This window comes from Hippichthys cyanospilos, chromosome 13, assembly GCF_059441005.1.
Source record: "Hippichthys cyanospilos isolate Australia breed blue-spotted pipefish chromosome 13, RoL_Hcya_1.0, whole genome shotgun sequence".
Taxonomy (NCBI): Eukaryota; Metazoa; Chordata; class Actinopteri; order Syngnathiformes; family Syngnathidae; genus Hippichthys; species Hippichthys cyanospilos.
This window is the reverse complement of record NC_142381.1, coordinates 14485564-14507339: the sequence shown is the minus strand read 5'-3', so window position 1 is coordinate 14507339 and position 21776 is coordinate 14485564. Positions and strand designations below refer to the sequence as shown.

Below are 21776 nucleotides of genomic sequence, written 5' to 3'. Positions count from 1 at the left end.
GTAACAACATGTCAAGATTCAACATGCCATGACCTTGTTATCACTCTAGTGTGCCATCCTTTGACTGAAATAATGTGAGAACAATGGGAAGAAAATGCCCCAAAAAGGATCAGAATATTGCACAAGGGTTAAAAGTCTCAAGGTCTCCTCCACTCAGTTGCCTCAATTGCTTTGCTTGACTTGACTAAGTAGAGCATCGAATTAACTGCTGCTTGGCGATAAGCTTTTCCTGTTCTATAAGTGAACCCTGATAACTGTTTGGCTCCTTGATCGTAATCTGAGCCATGCCTTTGCTGGATCTGACTGACACTTTCTGATAGTCATCGATTTGCAAGTTCCCTGCTTTTCATGCAACATTTTCCTCACCGGGCGGTGCTTTTTCACAGTACATATTTCACGACAAATTTTTTTAACCTCCTTCCTAGTTACTCTGATGATAAAATGCCCCCCAAAGGATATAGTGGCCTGACCTCCCCGAGGAGCAAACAATACTGGAATAGCATCCGGCTTCAAACTGCGGAAATTCTTCTGCAACTTTGCTCTTGCTATCAAACAGGATTGTGGACATCTTGACAAGGCTACCATGGCTGATGCTTTGGCTTGAACCCTCCTATTGAAATTGTGCCTAACAAACCTCACTTCGGACTACCATTCCAGGCTTTGACTTGGAAGGTTACGTTCTACCCAGGGAGATCACTTTCTGACCTTGGATGGTCTCTAGCCTCCCAGTAATTTACTTGAGAGAATCACACGAGAATGCAGATGGATTTAACTGAATTTCAACCTGCAGAGACTCTGAATGTATACTCATGCGCTGGGGATTTGTTCGCATGCTTTAAAATGGCTCTTGGGCATTTGCCTACTTGGCTTGTGGGTAATTTAAGCATGTTCATGCACGGTTTAGTATGTGAGAGGGCATTCAAAAAGCTTCCATCTTTCTCTGTCCTCATTATGTATGCAGAAAGGCATCCACTTCGAATCTGAGGAGGGACGGAACTATACCCCCCCTTTAGATACATTCATCAATAGCTGGTAATATTTCTATCCAAGCAACCTTGCTTGAAACAATATCATTACAATATAAGTCAAAATGTGAACATTAAAGGCAATCTATTCTGAAACGGTTGATGGTAATGGGGGAATTTTGCTAATTGGATAGAGTTGTCTTCTAACGCTGATCATTATTTTAAGGATTTTTCGAGGGAGAAAAATGATCACAGTGAGTCAAAGAAAAACCAAAGCGCGGAGTGTTGTTGTGACGTTATGGATGACTGGGTCAAAGATCAAAGTTGAAATTGACCGATAAGCTTTTTTTCAGGCCAGATACAACGCCGATTATCGGTAGTCAAACAAGCCGATAACCGATATTTCAGGTCGATATCGAATCAAGGAATATTTATTGCAGTAAAAGGTGAAATAAAAAATAAATAAAAACCCCAACATTTAAATTGTTTGTGATCTCTCAGCCAAAACAGAACCCAGTTTTTTTTTTACTTTAGAGAATCTGATTAGCATATCTCCAAACATCTTGTGCAGAAATGAGCTACCGCTGACACGATTCACATCATTGAAATCACAGTAAATATGGCAAATAGTGAGCGAAGCTTCAATTGACTATCAACATTTCCCTTTTGTCTTGTAAAGTAATGCAGGAGAGAACAGCAATCAGCCATCTGACCATTTAAAATCGGCTGTGTTTTTTTTTTTTTTTTTTTTTTTCCAGACAATGCAATAAACACTTAACGCCTGAGTCCCACTGGGTCCGTCTGTGATGTGACCGGCTGATGACAAGTCTGTCAGAACCTCCTGTACCCACAAACAATCCATCATCCATCTTATTAGCCCGTCTGTCTAAATTGTGTTTGTGTTCTGCATCACATATAGGAGCGTCAGCTGCTATACCGGTGATGATTTCCAAATCATCAAAATATGGTGCTCTGCACAGTATTCAGTTTTAAAATATGTACCATTGGTGTTTGATATTGTTTATAGTCAGTTTAATTTCATTTGAATTTGAATTTATGTTAGCTGTTCCATGCGATTCATCACAAATGTCAACAATACTACATTGTCATTAAATCAAGTTCAATTGCTAATTATGCTGATTAGGGATGCATTAAAAAGTCTTAATTACACTGATATTGTATTTTACTTTGCCTGTCGCCAGCAATTAGCGCCAGCTCCAATGTAAGCGGCTAGGAGTGCTAGTAGCAGCAAGCTAACACAGCTAGCAGCACTTTTAAAAGGCAGTTTAATAGTCAATAGTCATAAAAGACACCGAGACAGTTGCTGTTCCTACTGATCACTTTTTAACAAACCAGGGGTTTTCAAAAGTGTTGTTTTAGCTAGCAAAACCAGTACCGTTGTTTTAACATTACTTTCTTTTATATACAAATGGGCAGATATTTGTTTCAAATCTCTCTTTAATAAAATAGCTTGCTATTTAAGGGAAAAATAATGATTTGTTTTAAAATGTGTTTTTATTTCATTCTTTAATCAAGCAAAAAAAAAAAAAGATGCAACCCAGTTCTAATCATAACAATCCAATACCAATCCAGTCGTTTTGACCCTGAAAATGACCATAATTTTCTTGTTTTGAGACAACAATGTTTTAATATGAATGTTTTGATGAAAGATGATTTTTATTTTTTTCTATTAATAGGCTTTGGCCAATTGTAGATTTCATCAAAACACAAACAACCACTTATGCCCATGCATGTATCTTTGAACATAATGTTTTACTACACTGTCAAATATCCGTCGATGAAGTGGGGCATTTAGACTAGACCATCTGTCTTTCAACAGCAATTAGCCCTTAAGCGGAGTAGATAGCAGTGCAACATCAGGACACCAGCAGGCTGTTGTTGTTTTGTTTTGTTTTTTTCTTGCCTGGGTACATCTCTCATTTGGCTGAACATCACAAGGTCACAGAAGGTTCTGCAAGTAGCTACATAAGTCATTAAAAACCACAACAACCTGCTACATGCTAACCTCACCCATTTCCCTAATTATATTGAGTGGAATATTCATGATAAATATGTGTACTATAGAATGCTAATTGCAACCCCTCACAGTTTTATCATATAAAGCAATGAGCACACAATTACTATGCATATGTCAATCTTTCTATTCACTCTAAAGACAACTGTGCCAAAACAACCCTATTACGAATCAAAAGCGACTGGGGTTAGTTTGGCTCCATTTTTGTACAAAAGAAAAAGTTGGGTCTAATTGACCAAATAGCAGTTGGTCCCGATTTTACCCTTTTTAACCAAAATATTTTTAGAGTTTACAGAATTTCATTGCTTTATGGAAAAAAATGAAACAATGAAATTAACCAAACAGATGTTATAGATTTCAAGAAAAAAATCAAATGTGTTTGATGTGGTTATGTAATGTGTTTTCAGGGAATCAGGTTTACGTCCGTGAAACTGAAAATTGAAATATTGATATTTTTGATATATTATTTCAACACTCAATTCCCTTTAAAAATGATATACAATACATGGTGGTATCTCAGAATGTAGCAGAGTTACAGCAATTTGAGTGGTGCCAAGTTGAAAACCTTAGTTTGGAGAATAAATTTAAACTTTTTGGGACACTCATCTTTCAGAGTAATCTCTGCGACCTAAGTGTGTGTTTTGTAAAAACATTTTTTTTTCTTAACCTAAACTGGCAAGAGTTTAGCACACTCCCTTTTTTCAAACTGTTGGGTTGAAAAGAAATCGCCCCAACGAAAAAAAGAGGAGTCATTCCAGAATCAAAAGTGGCGTGCAAATGTTAAACATCAAAATATTAAAATAGCAGGAGGTTCCACACTTTATGGAGTTCTTGTTTTACCAAGAGCAGAGAGGCCATTGAAGACCACCAGAGGTTAAGTTTAACTTGGCTTCAAGAGGTAAAAACTTTCAACGCTTGTCATCAGTGTGCCACCTGAACTTCACAAGGGAAAAACAAACAGTTAAAATGTGATTAAATAAAAAAATCATTACACCAGCAATCAATCACTTTGTCCTCTAAAGATCGCCAATCCCCCATAGTTATAACATTCTAAGCGCATAGATCTTGAGCAACACATCTTAGTTAACCGTTTAAAGATTGTAGAGCCTTATTGTGTCATCTGAGATTGAAGAAAGAACTGCTCTGTAATACAATGTCGATACAATAACAATTGAGGAAATGATGTGTCGCAAACTTTCTGCCGGTTTCTGCAGCTGCACTCGCTCGTCTATGTCAAGTTGGCAGCTGTCTCATCCTCAGCCCACACCATTTCACACCCACCTTGTTTTGTTTATGGTGACTCGAGCAGCGCTTGCTTTGTTTTGTCAGGTGTGAAGACAGCATGGGTGTCTTTTTTTTTTTGGAGAGGGGTTCCCGATCGCGCTCACTCTCCCTCACTTTATTTTTTAAGAGATACTATAAAGTTCAACTTTTAACTATGAGGTCATCTTTGAAATGTTTCTTCAAACTAAATTGTAAGGTTATAGATTTTATGATGCAGAACAGATTGACCTTGTAGACCCTGTGGGCAGACTTCAGGCACAATGACACATCTTTATTGCCATTCCTTGCGGCAAACACACACTCACACCCATAATGGATATTAGCAGAGCATGTGGGAGTAGAGCTGCTATCTTTCTCTCTGTTTTAATTAATGTCATCACTATGAATATGCAGAAACGCAAGATCGTCAGTATCCAGGAGCTTTTCTCAGACCTTTTCCTTTGCATTCATATTTTATATGATTAACCTTCACTTTCTTTCACCTTCTACTCATTAAAACACTGAAGCAGTTTTCTGGTGATCTGCTGAGGTTGATAGAAAACATCACACAATGTCTCCTCACTTTCCCCCATTGCACTAATCTACTGTAAATTTCTTTTTTACAATGGCACTTAGTGGAGCAGATTCCTGCCGCGGGACAATAGGAAGTACAGTAGAGCATGGAATGAATAAGTGCTGACTCCTATTGAGTAGCAAAATGACCATAGGAAACAAACCCTGAATCAGAAAATTCTCATTCGGTTAAAATACATCATAGCATATTGTTCTCAATGATGAAGTGTTTGTGCATTTTTTAGCTGGCTACTTAGCTAAACTACTAAGTAATCAGTCAATGAAGACCACCCAGGCAGTGTATTAACACCTTTGTTGTTACTTTACCCTGCTGGCACAAAAAAGTTTGCAAAAATGCAAGGTGGATGGTAGAATCCCTCCTTTGTTAGCTTAGCAGTAAACTAACAACAGTAGTACGCCAAACGCGATTTGGATGTGATAAAGGTTTAGTGAAAACAAAAAACACTGGGTCATCCTGTTGGTCAGGGTACGGCTAAGAGTCCAGGAGATTAAAGAAAGTGATTTTAAATCAAAAGTGAAAACCTTTCCATTGGTTGATATGGCCACGTTAGCATGTATGCTGGTGTTGATAAATTTGGACTTTTTTCAATAAAGTGAACCCAATTTACATTAATGATCAAATTAGATTTGGATTATGATATGTTTTTCAACAAAAGCCTAAGCAATCAATAGGGAGGTACAGTCAACAGTAGTTTGCATGGACTAGATACAATATCAATACAATAACAAATGAGGAGATGATGCGTCGCAAACTTTCTGCCTGTTTCTGCCAGTCAATATATGCCTGTTAAGCTAGCCATGTTTTTGATCATTCAAATTTCTTCTTTTCCTACTTTTTTAGTCATGTGACCAACAACCTGTACCATTCAGATGTTTTGGAGAGGGAAATTATAAATAAACGACTGAGATAAGTAGGGCTGCAACCAGAGATTAATTTAAGAATAATTGATATGTCGATTAATCACTGACGTGACAGGAAATGGGTTGTATTATTGCATTGGATCAAAATAACAGATTTGCAAACATCTGTTTTTAGTTTGGGAAAGTAATGATTGGCATTTTTGCCAACATTACGGATACTGACTAAACCAGCAATCAAATAATTAAAAAGTCTTTTGTAATGTCAATTTGAAAAAAAAAGTCCTGTTTATTAATAAGGGATTTTAAATTAAATTATTTTTTTTAATTTTTATATACCCTTGACTCATCTATGTTGATTAATCGATTATTAAAATAAAAACAAATGCCAACGTCAACATTTTTTTTCTAATTAACAAAAGTAAAATTTCTTTAGTATGTTAAGTTCTTATATTGCCACAAAACACAGTATTCTGTGGGTCTTCAATCATTAAAAGTTTTCTAAAACGACTGGCAATAAGAGAAGTGTGCTTTGACACCTCTTGGGAGTGAATGAGTCAAAAGTTCAGAGTTCAAAGAATCACAGCAACTGTGTGTCCTTTATTTCACCCAAAGACATTTTTAGTGACTGCTTAGATGGAAAAATAGCGGAGCAAAAAAAAAAAAGCACCCCCCCCCCCACCCTTTTTGAAAAAGCCGCACAACATAAGTCAAGGTCAGTACTCTCAAAATGGTCAACAAATAGTATCCAGTTGAAAAACCTCTGTGCTGAAGGGAAAGAAACACACCACAAATACTGCTGTTGCTACATGAAAGTCTGGTCTACTACTTCAGGTTTCAGTTTTGTACTTAATACAATTACAGTTTCTATACTTATTTTTTTAGAGCAGCTGTGCGTTGGGCTGTTGTGTTAAATACTGTACGTTTTGAAATTTCCAAAGCATTTGAAGTGTGAGGCCTTTTTTCACGATAAAGATTTGACGGTAAAATCAAATTTGATACCATGGTTTTGGGGTTTGTTGGGGCTCATCACTACAAGAGTTTCTCACACTGAGTTCTCATGATTGCTTATTTCCAACACAGTTTTATGTTGGACTGGATGATTCATTTGATCAATTTGTTATTTTAAAACTCGCCTAATTGAGAAGCATTTTCAAGCTTTTGCAGAGCTTGCTAATAAGCTAATCATTTGATTGGTGTGTTGTAAAATTGCTAAACTGTAAAATTTATGTTTTAAAAGAAATTTAAAAGTAAATTGCTAGACGAATGTCTGACAAGACATGCTTACAACACAGTAGTTACTAACTGCTTAATTGGGGAATTCAGGCAAGTTAGACGCAAGGTATGAATAGCTTTTTCTGCACTAGCTATGATTGTTAAGTTTACATTAAAACAGATTTAACTTACATCCCTTTTCTCGAAACACAGGATTTATCTTTTATTAATATATCTTTTAATGAAACATTTTTTTCAGATAAATGTTTAAGTTCATGATTTAGATTCAAATAAATTTAAATCGTAATTGTTTAGAGTGACTGAAAAATTAAAAAAATATTTTTGGGGCCACATTGCCCAGTACTAGCAGCATCTTGTTTAGAACATGGTGAATTATGTTGACACATTTTTCAGTGATTTTGAATGCTTTCAGGGATTTCTTTTTAAAAATTGGCAAAATTGCGAATGTTTTATTTTAATGTTTTTGAAAATTTATTTTTTTATATTTTAGAAAAACACATTGGTATTTTTTATTGGTCTTTTCCTTTTGTTTACTTATTTACACATCTTGTTGACATTCTTGGTATCATTTAAATAACATTAAATATCTTGTGTTCTTTTTCTTGTTTTTATTATAACTTGACATAGGCAATTATGATTGGGTCTAACAAAACGTAAGCCATTAAAGCAACATTTGGAGCATTTAAAAACTAATCTATTGTATAATATAACCCAGATGTAAAAAACAAAAATAAAAAAAAAACTTGTTCTTCATTCAATTATTCCAACATCATTGACAAATTTGCAGTGTCTGCTCTGTTTTAATACCCTCATCTAAAAATGGCGGTGATGATTATTATTTTGGATAAAGCCTGTGGCTCTTCAGCTCACACAGCAGCAGCTCGGATGCACAAAGTACAAACAAATTTGTCTTTTATTTCAGAGGACATCTCGCGACCTTCCAGTTCAAAGCAAACTTTTCTGTCTAAACTGCTCCGAGCAAAAACTTATGTTAATGATGATGAGCAAAAGGGCTTAAGGCAGCGCAAACACCATTCACATCCACAAAGCTCAGCCAAACCAAACATCAGTACAATAGAAGCTCAAAATCATCTGTCACTGTCCCAACCTCTCTGTTTTGCGCAATCATTGTCGGTTATGCCAGGCAACATCTGCAAGGTGTGGTTTCCTCAAACTTTTGCCCAATTTCTGGAACGGCGCATAATTGTCGTCGCTTTTGTTTGTGTTCCTCATTGTAATGCTAAATGCGTCTGTGAGAACTTGGAGCCGAAGAGCCAAGCGAGCTGCACAGTTGTCGCCAGCGTATCTCCAAGGAGACGGGCAGTGCGTCGTATATAAGAATTTCCATGTTCTGTCCACGGCGATGGGAAACAATTGCATTATGTGGGGTCAACGTTTCATAACTGGAGTCATTTCACTGATTGGCTGTCCATTTCGGTGCCGGTTAAACGACCGTGTTTACTTAAAAGTCATGTGCCAAATGGGGTTGAGGGTCTAATCAGCATACCCTTTACTCTTGGCAAGGAGACAACTTTTAATTCACTTTGTAAGACTAAAAATATCCTTTATGGTCTTTTCCAATTTTGTCTTGACATAGCACTTATGTTATATTAATCCTTAATAGTCCCGGGTATTCATACTGTAAACAATAAAAACACGACCATTTAAAGTTCCTTTCTGTCAACATTTCATTTATATTTGGCCGGCGTTTCAAATGATTTTTTTTTTCTGATGTTTGACCTCTCACAAAACAAGGTTAAGCGTCTAATATTATAACCACTAGGGTGGCCTATAAACCATTCCCATTGGCAATGTCTTGGGAAGTGTTTTAATATTCTCAAACCGTCACATAAGTGGAAAAGGTTAACAGCTGTAGGACTATAAAGTTTCTTCTCAAATTGGGGTGAAATGCCACCCACCCTCCCCCTCTCCACAGTGGCTATAAATGCGATAATTAGCTATTAGAATTGTATAAGGCTACCTAAAATTGTAATTTTTTTTAACATTAACTAAAGAACAAACCAATACAAATCAATTTTCAACAAATGTTAACGTTATTTTTTCCAGGGTTTATACGGGCCACAGGTTAGGCTGGAACGAAAACAAAAATGAAGTGCATCGAATCGCCTGATATAAAAACATGTCAATCTTTTTTAAACTAGAAACATTTTTGATCAATAAATGATATGTGAATGCAATTTGATCAGGAACAACAATAACAGCCTGACATCTCTTCCTCTTGTGTATGTAGACATTTTTAAAAATGGTTGTAGAGAGTGAAAAAAACATGTAATTTACTATTTAATATTATTAATACACAATTATTCTAATAGATATTTTTATAGGGTGTCCGAACACCAAAATATTTGACAACTCTACCAAATATTATCGTTGATAGTTTTTCAATAAATAGCTATGAATGTAGAAATGCGGATAGAAATGTTCTTGAGCAAAATCAGTTCACCCTGTGATGTAATTTATCTTTTTTATTATTATTTTTGTCAACATATTGTTGACTTAACCATTATGTATCGAGTAGCCTAGACAGAGATTGTCTGCATAACATGCATAAAAGACCAACCTGACATCCCTTATTTACAGGGACTGCCGAAAGAAAACGCAAAATTGGTTGTGGTCATTTTTTAGAAGTCTCTCGAGATTTTCCGAGGCGTTGCAAGTAATGCAGAGCTGATGTTTGCATAACTCTAGAGGTCTATTTTTCCAAAGATGTTTGGTTGAGCCGCATGTGGTATTTTACAAATTGAACGGTAGCTCAAACAGCTGCCACATCAATGTTATAATGTAATAATACACTGTAGTGTGTGTAAAGTTAAACGTTTGTCTTTTGGCAGACTTGTACATAAAAGTAGTGTGGGTTGACACAGAGATGTTATCTAAATCCTGTTGACTCAGATAGTGTTTGCCAACCCACGACAGCATCTTAAAAAAAAAGCCTTCAGCGTCAATCTTTTTGTAAGTCTTGTTATTTTTAAGTAACATATTATTAAGATGGTCTCCCCAAGTTGTTTTCACACAGCATAGCACAGACATTCTTACCAGTTTCAACCAGCCAAATTGCACCGACTTGTTGCCTCAACGATGATCGACGATCAAATTCTCCATTCAGTCACGGGATGTGAACTTAACTAAACATCGCTCAAACATGGAGTTCATTTCTCTTAATATCTTGACATGAGTCATTCATTTTACAGCTCTGCCTTCAAGTTTTTATTAGTCATAATTTTAGAAATAAATATCCGCCTTGTTTGGCCTACAATGCCTGTCGCTTGTTTTACGACTACTTTTTTGGGAAATGCAGGTGGCAACTGAATAATCTGCAGACAGAAACAAATTCAGGACTTAATGATGATGTAATGAAGAAGACTGGATTAACAGCTGGATGGCAATATCTTTCTGGCATCACCGCTATCTAACTAGCCTTTGATTCAATAACTGTTTTACACTGAACGATCAATGTTTAAGGTAGCATTTTATCACAATACAACTGTCATGTAACTGCCCCCCGTAAAATTTTACTCAAACTCTGCGAGAGTAATCAAACAGTTTTGAAAGCCTGAGGCTAGCAAGGAATTAAGACAAGACAATGCAACTTTGTGGGACCACTGTGGGGAAACCATAGATGGCTTTGACATTTGATTGGCTGTGGCTCTTGTATTGCTTACCAATCATTCTGGACAGTTCTGTGGCGAGCTTCCTTAGCAGGCAGTCAAAGGAAAGCCATTAGACAGGCATAAGGTAAGATGAATAAAAAAAGGCCTATAGGATATAGGAATAATATGGAATATAGGATACGCATCTATGTGTCAAATATCGGCCACAATGTTCGACCTGGACCATCATCAGTCTATCCCTATCGTCAACATTGTTTTTGAGACTTATGGCTTCTCCCATTAGGAGTCACCGTGGTGACACACTGTTCCTTTTACCCCACAGGCCCTTTTTGCTGCAACGCACCCATTAACTGGACTTGAGACAAATGGCAAACAGGCAATCTAACAGGCAACATTGGCAAATCAAATGTAGGGACAAGTACCAACTTTGTATCAATAATGCATGGTAAAAAAACATCCATCCATTTTCTATACTGCTCATCCTTTTGAAAGGAAAGTAAAGCCTATACCAGCTGCAATGTTTTTGTCCATTCAAGTATGTAAATCCTATAATATATAATTTTACAAGTCGATTTTGAATGTTATCTTAAAGGCTCATGAAAATAGAGTTTGCCGTGGTTCAAGCCTTAGGTGGAAAACTTTATAAATTCAAGAGCAATTTCTGACCTTTTGGTATGTCCTTTTGAGAGGTTGATGTTCTAAGTTGTTAATTCATCATTAGTGTGAATATTCAAGAGCTTTCTTTATGCTTGATATTGGACAATGTTTGAATCCCAAATCCTACTTTCTGACAGCTGCATATATACATAAAAATGGTCTGGTATACATACTTCCCTGAAGCATGTCGCATTTGACCTTCCAGGTGAAATTTTTCTTTCACCGACTGCTTCCTCTACTGCTCACCATTGTGTCTGTCTGTGAACACTGCGAGTTTCCTTCCGTTCTTTTCAATAAACAGTAATCCATGCTGAAGATGGATCGTGAGCTCGGTGGTCAAGGTGTATGTGTGTATATATAAATTCCTGACATTCCTCAAGTAAGTAATTCGGTCTGAGCACAGATTGCGACTCTGACCCTGACTGTGACGCCGCTGGAACACTTGCTTAGACATGAGGGAGATACAAATGTTGCAAAAGCATCTTAAATCAAATCAGTGTCATAAGTCAAACGCGAATAAAACTGAATTATTAAAAACAAGTTCTGCTTAGGATGTGACAGTGTGCACTACTCTTTTCGCCTATTTACGTCTAAAGTTGAATGGGAAAACAACCTCATTTTCCTTTAAAGACAAGAGTCCATTTCTATGATATCTGAGTCAAAGTTGTTTTTTTTTTTTTTACAATGCAATCGTGCATAGCCCAATTGTGACTAAAAAATGGGAATTGTGTCACTTGAAGCGGGCTCGGTAGAGTCAAAAAGTCCTGTGTTCTTTTGGTTCTTGTCTTTACTTATAGCATGAATTTACAAGATCGCACACGCACTCCAATTATGATGCTTAAGGAACATTTGGGTGGCATTCCACAGTTAACCTGGTCTTGGCTTCAAAACGAAGTAAACCTCTGCTTCCTGTATTTGTTAGATATCAAGTGCCTCCATTTTCCAATTGTTCATGTATCCTTTAGATAAAGTAAAAACTTCACCCATATTTTAAAAAGAATGAATAGTCGGCTTTGTAACAGTGGAGCCATTTTATTGCAAAAGAAATATTACTAATATTATTATAGCTATGTTAAAAATGTACCCGCAACAGAGCATAACATCCATTAATTTTCTATCGCAATACCATTATGTTTTTTCGACTGTGTGCCCACTTTTTCATGATCTTATTCTTGACCTCAGAGAATCCATTTTAAAGAGCATTGTGCTTGTTAGCATCGGAGTCTCATGATAAAGAGTCGAAAAGAGTAGTGCACACTGTCACATCCTAAGCAGAACTTGTTTTTAATAATTCAGTTTTATTCGCGTTTGACTTATGACACTGATTTGATTTAAGATGCTTTTGCAACATTTGTATCTCCCTCATGTCTAAGCAAGTGTTCCAGCGGCGTCACAGTCAGGGTCAGAGTCGCAATCTGTGCTCAGACCGAATTACTTACTTGAGGAATGTCAGGAATTTATATATACACACATACACCAAAAGTACAATTTTTGCTACAAATCAATCCAAGTGTTTTTGCATGGCAATCCTCAAGTTGCTTTCTAAACAACTTTATTGCACAGAAGCGTGTTACATTCACTTGGAGAAGAAACACAACCTCATTTTGACTCATTGTTTTTCAGCTAGGGCTATTTTTCGTGTTAGTTTTTATTATTATTCTTTTTTCTTCTTATTTTTACTGTTATTTTTTATTATTATTTTTCTGTCATGAAAAATAGTGAAAAAATGTAAAAAAAAAAGGGGGTGGGGGGTGGGGGGAATTATTCCAAAAAACAGGAACATAAATTTTTCAAAATAAATTCATGAAAAAGGAGCGCGCCAGCTCTGTGATTCAGATCATTTTTTCTGACCTCTGACCTCAAAGTGACTTGTTGCAGACTCCCTAATGTTGAATTCACATACATTCAGCCTGCATCCAACTATAGCAGTTCAGGCATGGCATATACCGCAACACTCAGTATTTTTTTTTCTGTATTATCCTATTGAAACAACAAATTAGTAACAGTTTAGCGGTAAAAAACAACAAAAAACATCCAAAATGCATACGCCGATATTTCACACAAGTGATCTTCAGAGTTTCTTTGTTTGACTGCTTGTTTTTCAGTTTTTTTATCTTTTTTTTTTTATTTTAGTTTTGTGGATTACTTAAAAACAATTGGGAATAATTATTTTAATGAAAGAATAAAAAAAAAAACAATATAGGAAAAAAATATTTCATTAATATGGAGCCACTCTGGTAGCACCGTTCATTAAACAGAATATTTAAAATGAAGAAAAAAAATGAAATGAAAATAAAAAACTCCCAAGCAATAAACTAAAAAAACAAGACCTTTTTTTTCCCAAGTGAATGCAAAACATCCACATTGACTTTTGTATGTGCTGAAATGCAAACAAAGATTCATTTTCTCATGAACCTTGACTCGTGCTCCGTTTGGTGCCGCATATTCCAGACTTGTCCAGATTTGCTCGAATCAGGCTGGGCTTCATCTACAGGAAAAAACAGTCTAACAGAAGCTGCGGGGGGATAAGATAATAGCCTGGAGGAATTAAACCTCTAACCTGCACTTGATTAACTTCTTCGACCCCGATTATGTCGCTGTTTATCTCTCATCGTTTTCGCCTCAGCTTCATGAAGCATGGAGCCATAAAGCTCAGCTATCAGGGAAGATGATATTTTTCTCCCACTGGTTGGTGTTTTCTCAGCATCCTTCTGTCCTAATAATGCAGGGGTAGCTGCAAATGGAAGACATACTGTAACTGAACTTTTTTTTTCCCCGTCAGAATGAGTGCAGGATCCGGATCAGTCTCAGGTCAGGTCTACCATACATTCCTCAACATCTCGGGGGCATCAGGGCATGTTTTTGTTCGCAAATATTTCCTGCACATGAGAGTGTATGCATGAGAGTTTTACTGAATTTGTATATATATGTCACTGCATAACAGCTGTCTCGACTTTTGATCGACATCAGCAACAGTACGTTGTCCTGAAATCAAGTATATTAGCTAACTATGCTAATTAAGAATATTAAAAGAATATGTAATTGTGCTAATGTATTGTAGAGAGCCTGTTGCCAATGATTACTAGCAGCTCCAACATTAGCAGCTAGCCCTGCTAGCAGCAGAGAGCAGATCTAGCAGCTCACAGTACTCAACTGCCCTATATTACTGTAATTCCCCAGAATATAACATGCACATGTGTATAAGCCACACACTTAAATTTGGGGTCAAATGCTGGTATTTTCTGTTACCGTGTATAAAATCCACCAGAGCAAAACAGAATGAATCCTCATCTTTCTAAACTCTTCATATTTTCTTGTGTTTATAGCTGTAAGTTATATATTTTTCATGCATTAAGCGTGTTTCAGATTTCCCACATTGTGAGCGGTCAGTGAACGCCTCGCCAGTGTAACGTCGAATCCCTCGAAGCTGTTTCGCTTTTCCTCACAATTTATTTTACCATAAATATCCAAAGTTGTGCAGCATTTGTGTTTCACCAAGTTAATGATTGTGTGTATATGCCAAAAGACCGCAATTAATAATCAAGTCAAAGAGAATACCTTTTCGTATGCTCTAACCAGTACACACATCTTTATACTTTACAGTTGTTAATTGAATTAGCTGAAGACATTATCACTCTTACATGATCCTCTCAGTTTTCGTAATATGGATGGATTTGGACGTTGATTCAGTTTGCTCGCTTCTTTCAATGAATACTCTTCATCTGAATACTCTATAATTAAATAGGAATGTCAGTAGGATATAAATGTATCAAAACATTTAATCGCTGCAGCCCTATCAAACACAAGGGATTTCTTGAAGGTAATCAAAGCTGTATCTGTTTTCCATTTGAAATCATTCAAAAACAAATGACCTTCAATCTTATGTCTTTTTAAAGCCACTGCTGGTTCATAATACTCACACACGATATCAAATGGACATTTATCATATCAAATACACCACACTGAAAATGACACACAAGGGGTTCAATATACCAAACTAAAACCACACCGGCAGAAAACGCCGGAAGATATAATTTTGAAATAAAAAGTCACATGCTGAGTGGAAATAGGTCCACAAGTGTTTCCGTACACCAAAGCAAAACACCACGCTGGCAGAAAGTGCCGGAGGTGGATCTAATTATGACACAAAAACACATGGCAGGCTGGTAATACCACAGGTGGCACAATTACACAAAATCTCAACAGCAGACCAGCAGAAAACGCCAGAGGTGGACACAAGTATCAAATCAAACACTGTGGTTCCCCTGGCTGCTCAGCCAAAACCAGTCAGACGATCAAAGATGAACTAAAAATGTCAGCATCATGAACGGGACAAAAATGGTTTACACGAACAGTCGCTGGTGTTCTGTGGTGATCTGAAAGAAAATGCGATTTATGCAGCCCCAGGGGCTGGACAGACTGGCAACCTCATCCCTGATACAATTCTGAAATAGCAACATCACTAAAATTGCCATTAATCTGACGTTATTACAATTTGTCATTATGAATAATTAATTCTATTCAGTTATGTCAGTCATGGTAATGATTTCTCAACATGATCAGTTAGATCATAAGGATTTTTGGCAAGGTGAAAACTGTTTGCAAAATGATGTGAATGAGCAAAATCATTTTAATTTCAAATGGAGACAATGTAAATGTTGAATGTGCCATTGGAATGAATGTTTAACAGCCTTTGTCTGGAAGACTAAAAGTGGCAAAATTAAATATAATGTTTCAAAATAGTATTTTTGTCGAAGACAAATATATAATATGGCCAATTTATAGAAAGGTAAAATTATTATAATGTTATAATATTAAATTATAAATATATACGATGCATTTTCACAAAGTCAGACTTATCTCAAGGGAATTGGTTGTGAGTTATTAACAAAAAAAATAGGATTTTTCAAGATCTCCATTTTTTGGATTCTCCGATTTCTTTGAACACAACCTCCTTTATGCTTTACTGGGCACAGCCGCCATTTTCAGCCAATAGTCCAAACAAGCAAAAAGTTCCTTTATTAAGCACACGATTTTCTATTTTTGAGTCCTAAACAGGCAAGAATTTTCAGGATTTTAGAGAAATGTCGGGGTAAGTTAGAATATAAGCAATGGCTGCTACGGATGCTTTCAGCCGATTTACCCGTTTAGAGTATCGTCCGAAAGCAGCTGCTATTCCCAGTAAAGGGTTAAGGACTCAGTGTTCATTTCTAAGCTGCCAAAAGGTTCAAATTGTAATCAAAGTGTATGATAATAAGGGATTTGTAGACTATGCACGCTCAAAATTAGGGCTTTCAACGTGCTATGACTTGGTCAATTCCATGTTTGAGCAATGAGTTAATAGCAATAAGAACAACAATAAAACATCAGAAACAATGGTGCTAATAATATAGTGCAAATATCATATAGTGCAAAATATTAGTGCAAAATTATATTTATGCATGTAGTAAGAGGCACATTAGTGCGTGAGAGATATGTTGAGAATCCAGATGGCTTGTGGGTAGAAACTGTTTGAAAGCTCAGGCTCCTGTAGCGTCTACCTGATGGCAGCATTTCGAAAAGATTATTTTGTGGGTGTGTCTTGTCCTTGATGAGGTTGCGTGTCCTCCGCAGAACCCTGGTGAGGTAAATATCCTGCAGTGAGGGTAAGGCTGCGCCACAGATACGCTATCAAGTCTTGATCACACGCTGGAGAGCCTTCCTGTCTTTTGCTGTGCAATTGCTGCACCAGTTTGTGATGGATGTGGAGAGGACACTTTGGATTGTACATCCTTGCCGACATGCTAAATACAATTAAATTATTATCTAACTGGGGAGGCTTGTGGATGAGTGATTAGCACATTCGCCTCACAGTTAAAGAATCCAAGTTCGAATCCAGCTAGCTACAACCTTCCTTTGTGGAATTTGCATGTTCTCCCTGAGCCTGCATGGCAAGTGTTTTAGACACACTTAGGTTGTGATTGGGTGTGTGAATGATTGTTCGTCCTAATGCGCTCTATAATTGGCTGGCAACCAGTTCAGGCTGTCCCCCGCCTACTGCCCGAAGACAGCTGGGATAGGCTCCAGCTAGCCAGCGACCCTTGTGAGGAAAAGAGGCTACAGATAATGGATGGATGGATATTATCTAAATGATGATGCCAGCAACTGCAGCAAGGAGGCAGATCTAGATGGGTAAACCAAAATCTTTCCATCAGGTCTGTAAAATCTCACAAATAATAGGAATTTCTTTTTGTTGTGCTTTTAAGGATTTTCCTGTGAAGTCTCTATTGTTAGTGAGTTTAAATATTTACCTGGGGGAAGTGTCTGCTATTAGCCATTTGGGATACTCGGAACAAAAACCTTTTCCTGTGGCATTTAGTGTGCTGAAATAGTGTAGACATGCTGTAGAAATGTCAAGTACACGTTAAGTGTCCCACTAAGCAAAGTGATTCCATTTAAGGTTGTCTTGATGTGTGGCATGATAAGTGCATGTGATTCAACTGACGAGTGTTTGACAGGTTGTCTTGGCAGTTTTCCGTCTAACATATCAGGGGAAGGGAACCGCGCACTGAAGAGTCACAGGCAGCTCAGCATGTTCAAAATATCTTCCTTTCCTTCACCTTTGCAGACCTTAACTATACTCTGAATGCAGCAAGTCTTTTTTGTATTCGCCTGAATGCGAATGCGCGGGCATCCACCTCCTCCAACGCTAAAATAAACTCAGACTCTGACCTCTGGAGGCTCACTTCTTCTCAGTTTGCTCCCTGTTTTATCAGAGATCAGCAGAAGTCGCCCAGGCATTGATTTGTGAGACACTTTGGCTGAGGAGCACTTTTTCAGCTCTGAACCCAAATTTAAAGCTTTATCTCGACAGTCGCTCAAATTTTGCTTTACACAGGAAATGAAAGTAAACAAAAATTCTCCCCGAATAGAGGAAAGTTGGCTGTGGGAGCTGGAGGCTAAATAGGGACACTAGTGGTAGTTTAATTCTGCAAAAAAAGAAACGATGATAGATCCAGAGGGATGTTGACATGGGATCTGGCTCTAGTTTTTCATTTAACCCTTGTGCAGTATTTTGACCATTTTTTGGTCATTTCCTTTCAGGTCATTCTGGCAGTATTTTAGCCAAGCGATGGCACTTTCCTTGTAGTGTGATAAATAAGTGGTCGTGCCATGTAAAACTTTGACATGTTGTCACCATCTGGGAGAAACTTTATCTCTCAAGTGTCTTCATTTAATGCTTTCCCTTTTATGTATAATTATGTTGATGTAAGCATTGGAGAAATAACCACAGAAGCGGGTGAATCAATGTCAGAGCAAGAACCATATAAGTCGTTTTTCAAAAGCAAGATGCTTGAAGTTCCCTAAAGTAAAGGTTGACTTCTGTACGCATTTTCTTGTCAATGCTCAATAGCAGAATTACTGACCAGTCCCCAGGCACATTTCTATATGGACCAAAAGTTATTATTAATTCTTGTCCCTGCCAGCACAGTTAAAAGGAATATTTGACTTCTTCAGCCTTCCTTTGCCGTGATTGAGTTAAATTATTTTCATTGTATTTTCATTTGTTTTTCCCTCTGAATTTACATTTGACTTCTTATAACCTCAGTCCTTCTCAGATCATGTGCTTTGTGAATGCCGTGTCTCTCAACGAGAGAAAACCAAGAAAGCAATGAGATTTAATCCATTTTACAAAGTGATTTTGTAAAACATTAAAAAAAAAAAAACGCACCGGACACCGGTGTCCGCTGTCTATAAAAAATAGACAACAATTCTTGGTTTTTATCAGAAATGCCCAGATGAGCACTGCAACTTACACGTGGAAGTGACCATTTGCCACATGTATGCAAACAAGATTGCGGATTGCTTCACAGAATATGGAATACTACACTAGTGTTCATGTTAGCATTAGCATCCTGCTTTGTTGTGCACGAGCTATGGATTGTTAGTTTGAAATAAATGTTAAACCTGATTTAAAATCAGCATACATTTTTGTTGTCTGTTTTTGAATGAATCAAATCACTTTTCAATAGAAATAAAATGGGTCTTTGCCACATTTTTCCCCACATACTTATTCGCGTACACATCAGGAAAAAAAAACATGACATGCCAATCGCAGCAACAGTTGTTAATGCTCTTCATGACAGTAAAACACGTCAGAAACATTGTGAGAAGGCCAACTTCAGAATAAACCTAACTTTACCAAATAATATATGGACATGAATGCCTTGGTACGCTTTTATTTTGAAGTTGTTCGTGGCTGTGTGTCTAAGCGGAACAATGGCTAGCGTCTCTACTGCAACTGTTGCTCCAGACTCCCCATCCAAACAACACAATGTCATTCTAAAATCATGTTCAGTCACCAATACGGGTCACAAAAAAAAGACGTAATCATGCTGACTTAATTCCAGGTGGCATATAGAACCTGTTGCCAGTGTATTATCGGGGGTTGGTCTCCATTGGCGCTGCGCTGAGAATATGTTAGCTGCTAGCTAACAGCGCCCCAGGGCTCCATATGGGCTGGCGTTATAGATGTAAATGACTCTGCACACTTTGATCCTGACAGACTGACACAGTTCCCGTTCCTACTGATCACATTTTTAGAATGAGAGAGGTAAGTAGTGTGCTGCTAAGCACAGTTAAAACTTAGGTAAATATCAAAAAAGTTGGTCTTTCATCCGCAAGCGGAAATGTTTTAATTAGTCTTCTGTATTTATAGTAGATTTTCACCAAGCCAAAAATATATATGAATATTTTTATCCAAATATTTAAATATTCAGATTTTCTGTAGGATAACCAAATACCAAAAATACTCATAAGCATTTTTAATAAATGTTTGTTGCATTTGTTACCGTTAATAACATTTTGAAATGAGAAAAAATATATATTAAAATTGTATATAGCCTAGCCACAGTTGTAATGATAATTTCTTGCCATACCAAAATATATGTAAAAGAATTTAATGTAGTGTATGGATTGTTGTCACTTTTCTCTTTGAAAGTGAAATAATATTAACAACAATAACAATCAATGATCCCCCTTTTTTTTAATCAGCCATCTTAATCTGTTTTACCCCGCAGTCTATTTATACATGCAGTTTCTTAATTGTTGATCTAAAGGGAAGTCATATGTTTATCTGTGTTGACTAGGAGTTTTCCTTCCTTATTGTCAAGAAAGGGAAGTTGAAAAATGTATGATGCATCATGTGCGGAGGAAGATAGGTCGCCTCATATCAGTGAAAAGTTATACAAGAGCCTACACATGCGTGGTACGTGTTTTTTAGTTTTGTCCATCCTGAGCCAAGGTAAGTCAATATTGTGTATTTGTTGTAGCCCTGAGTGGGTGCGCTTTGAAGGTTCACATTTGAAAGCTGTGATCTCGTGTCGTCCTACCTGCAGTTCGCTCTGAAGCCTTGAAAGTCATTGGTCACATTGGGGACAATGTCACGTTGTCCTGTGTCTACGACACCAAAGCTCACGGTCTCTTGAGCTTCTGTTGGGGTCGAGGAAAGGTCCCTACTTTGAAATGTTCAAACAGGATTGTCTATGGCAAAAGGGGGGTGGTGCGCTTCATCAGTGAGTCCAGGTACCAGCTGGTAGGCCGCCTCAGTGATGGAGACGTGTCTCTGACCATCGTCAATGCTCAACTCGACGATGCTGGGGTTTACGGCTGCAGGGTCGAGCTGCCAGGGTGGTTCAACGACTATAAAGTCAACGTAGACTTGTCCATGGAGGAAGGTAAACATGCAGCTCTTTCTTTATATATACATATATATATATATATATATATATATATATATATATATATATATATATATATATATATATATATATATATAGACATTCAATGCCCTGAATATTCAGGCAAAGGCGGTCTGAAAACTTCTACTTCTACGGGTACAACATAATTTGAGTGATATTTAATATTGAACCAAAAATAATATTGAGATGGAGATGGTAGATGGTATATAAAGTCAGAGGTGCAACAGCCAATTCATTCTTAATTATTTTTCATAATTGATTAATCATTTAATGATCTGAAATCATCCAAAATGTTTGTCTCTAAATAACATTTTTTTTGTCCTCTATAAAAACAGATTGATTAACATTCTGTGAAATTAAAATAATATATTTACAAACATCCAATTTTTCTTTTGGAAAACCAATAATTTTGCCTATTTCCTGAAATGAACCAAACCGAAGATGTTTTTGTGTCATTAATAAATTAATTGAGAAAATAATTGATAGATTAATCAAATATTAAATATTTTAAAATAATCGTTATTTGCAGCACTTATACATATACCTGTACATGCTCTTTTTTTATAGCTGGGTTCCACCATTTTTTAGATTAATTTTTTAATTGCTTTTTATGGTCAAAGATCTGCAATTATGTATTTTATTATCTGTCCTATATATGTTTTTCTTCCCATTCACATACAGTTTTTACACATGTATCATCTATTGAGCTGCTGAGTTTTACCTTCTTCATTACCACTCTATGAAAATGGTTTCTGCCATTCAGCAGATTTGATTTTTTTTTCTTTATTTTTCATAC

The 21776-nt window shown here is 36.8% G+C and overlaps 1 protein-coding gene across 2 annotated transcripts in view; it reads left to right on the top strand.

The window, feature by feature from the left end:
• LOC148413969 (hepatitis A virus cellular receptor 2-like) overlaps nt 1-21776 on the top strand; it is a 42660-nt gene that overhangs the window by 18645 nt on the left and 2239 nt on the right. Inside the window, exons 2-3 of one of the 2 annotated variants that reach the window (XM_088431652.1) lie at nt 20369-20487; nt 20618-20956. In XM_088431652.1, coding sequence (XP_088287778.1) covers nt 20409-20487; nt 20618-20956 — 418 coding nt within the window. In that variant the 5' untranslated portion in view covers nt 20369-20408. Of the gene's footprint in view, nt 1-20368; nt 20524-20617; nt 20957-21776 lie in introns of both variants that reach the window. The other variant, XM_088431651.1, reaches the window with a different exon arrangement.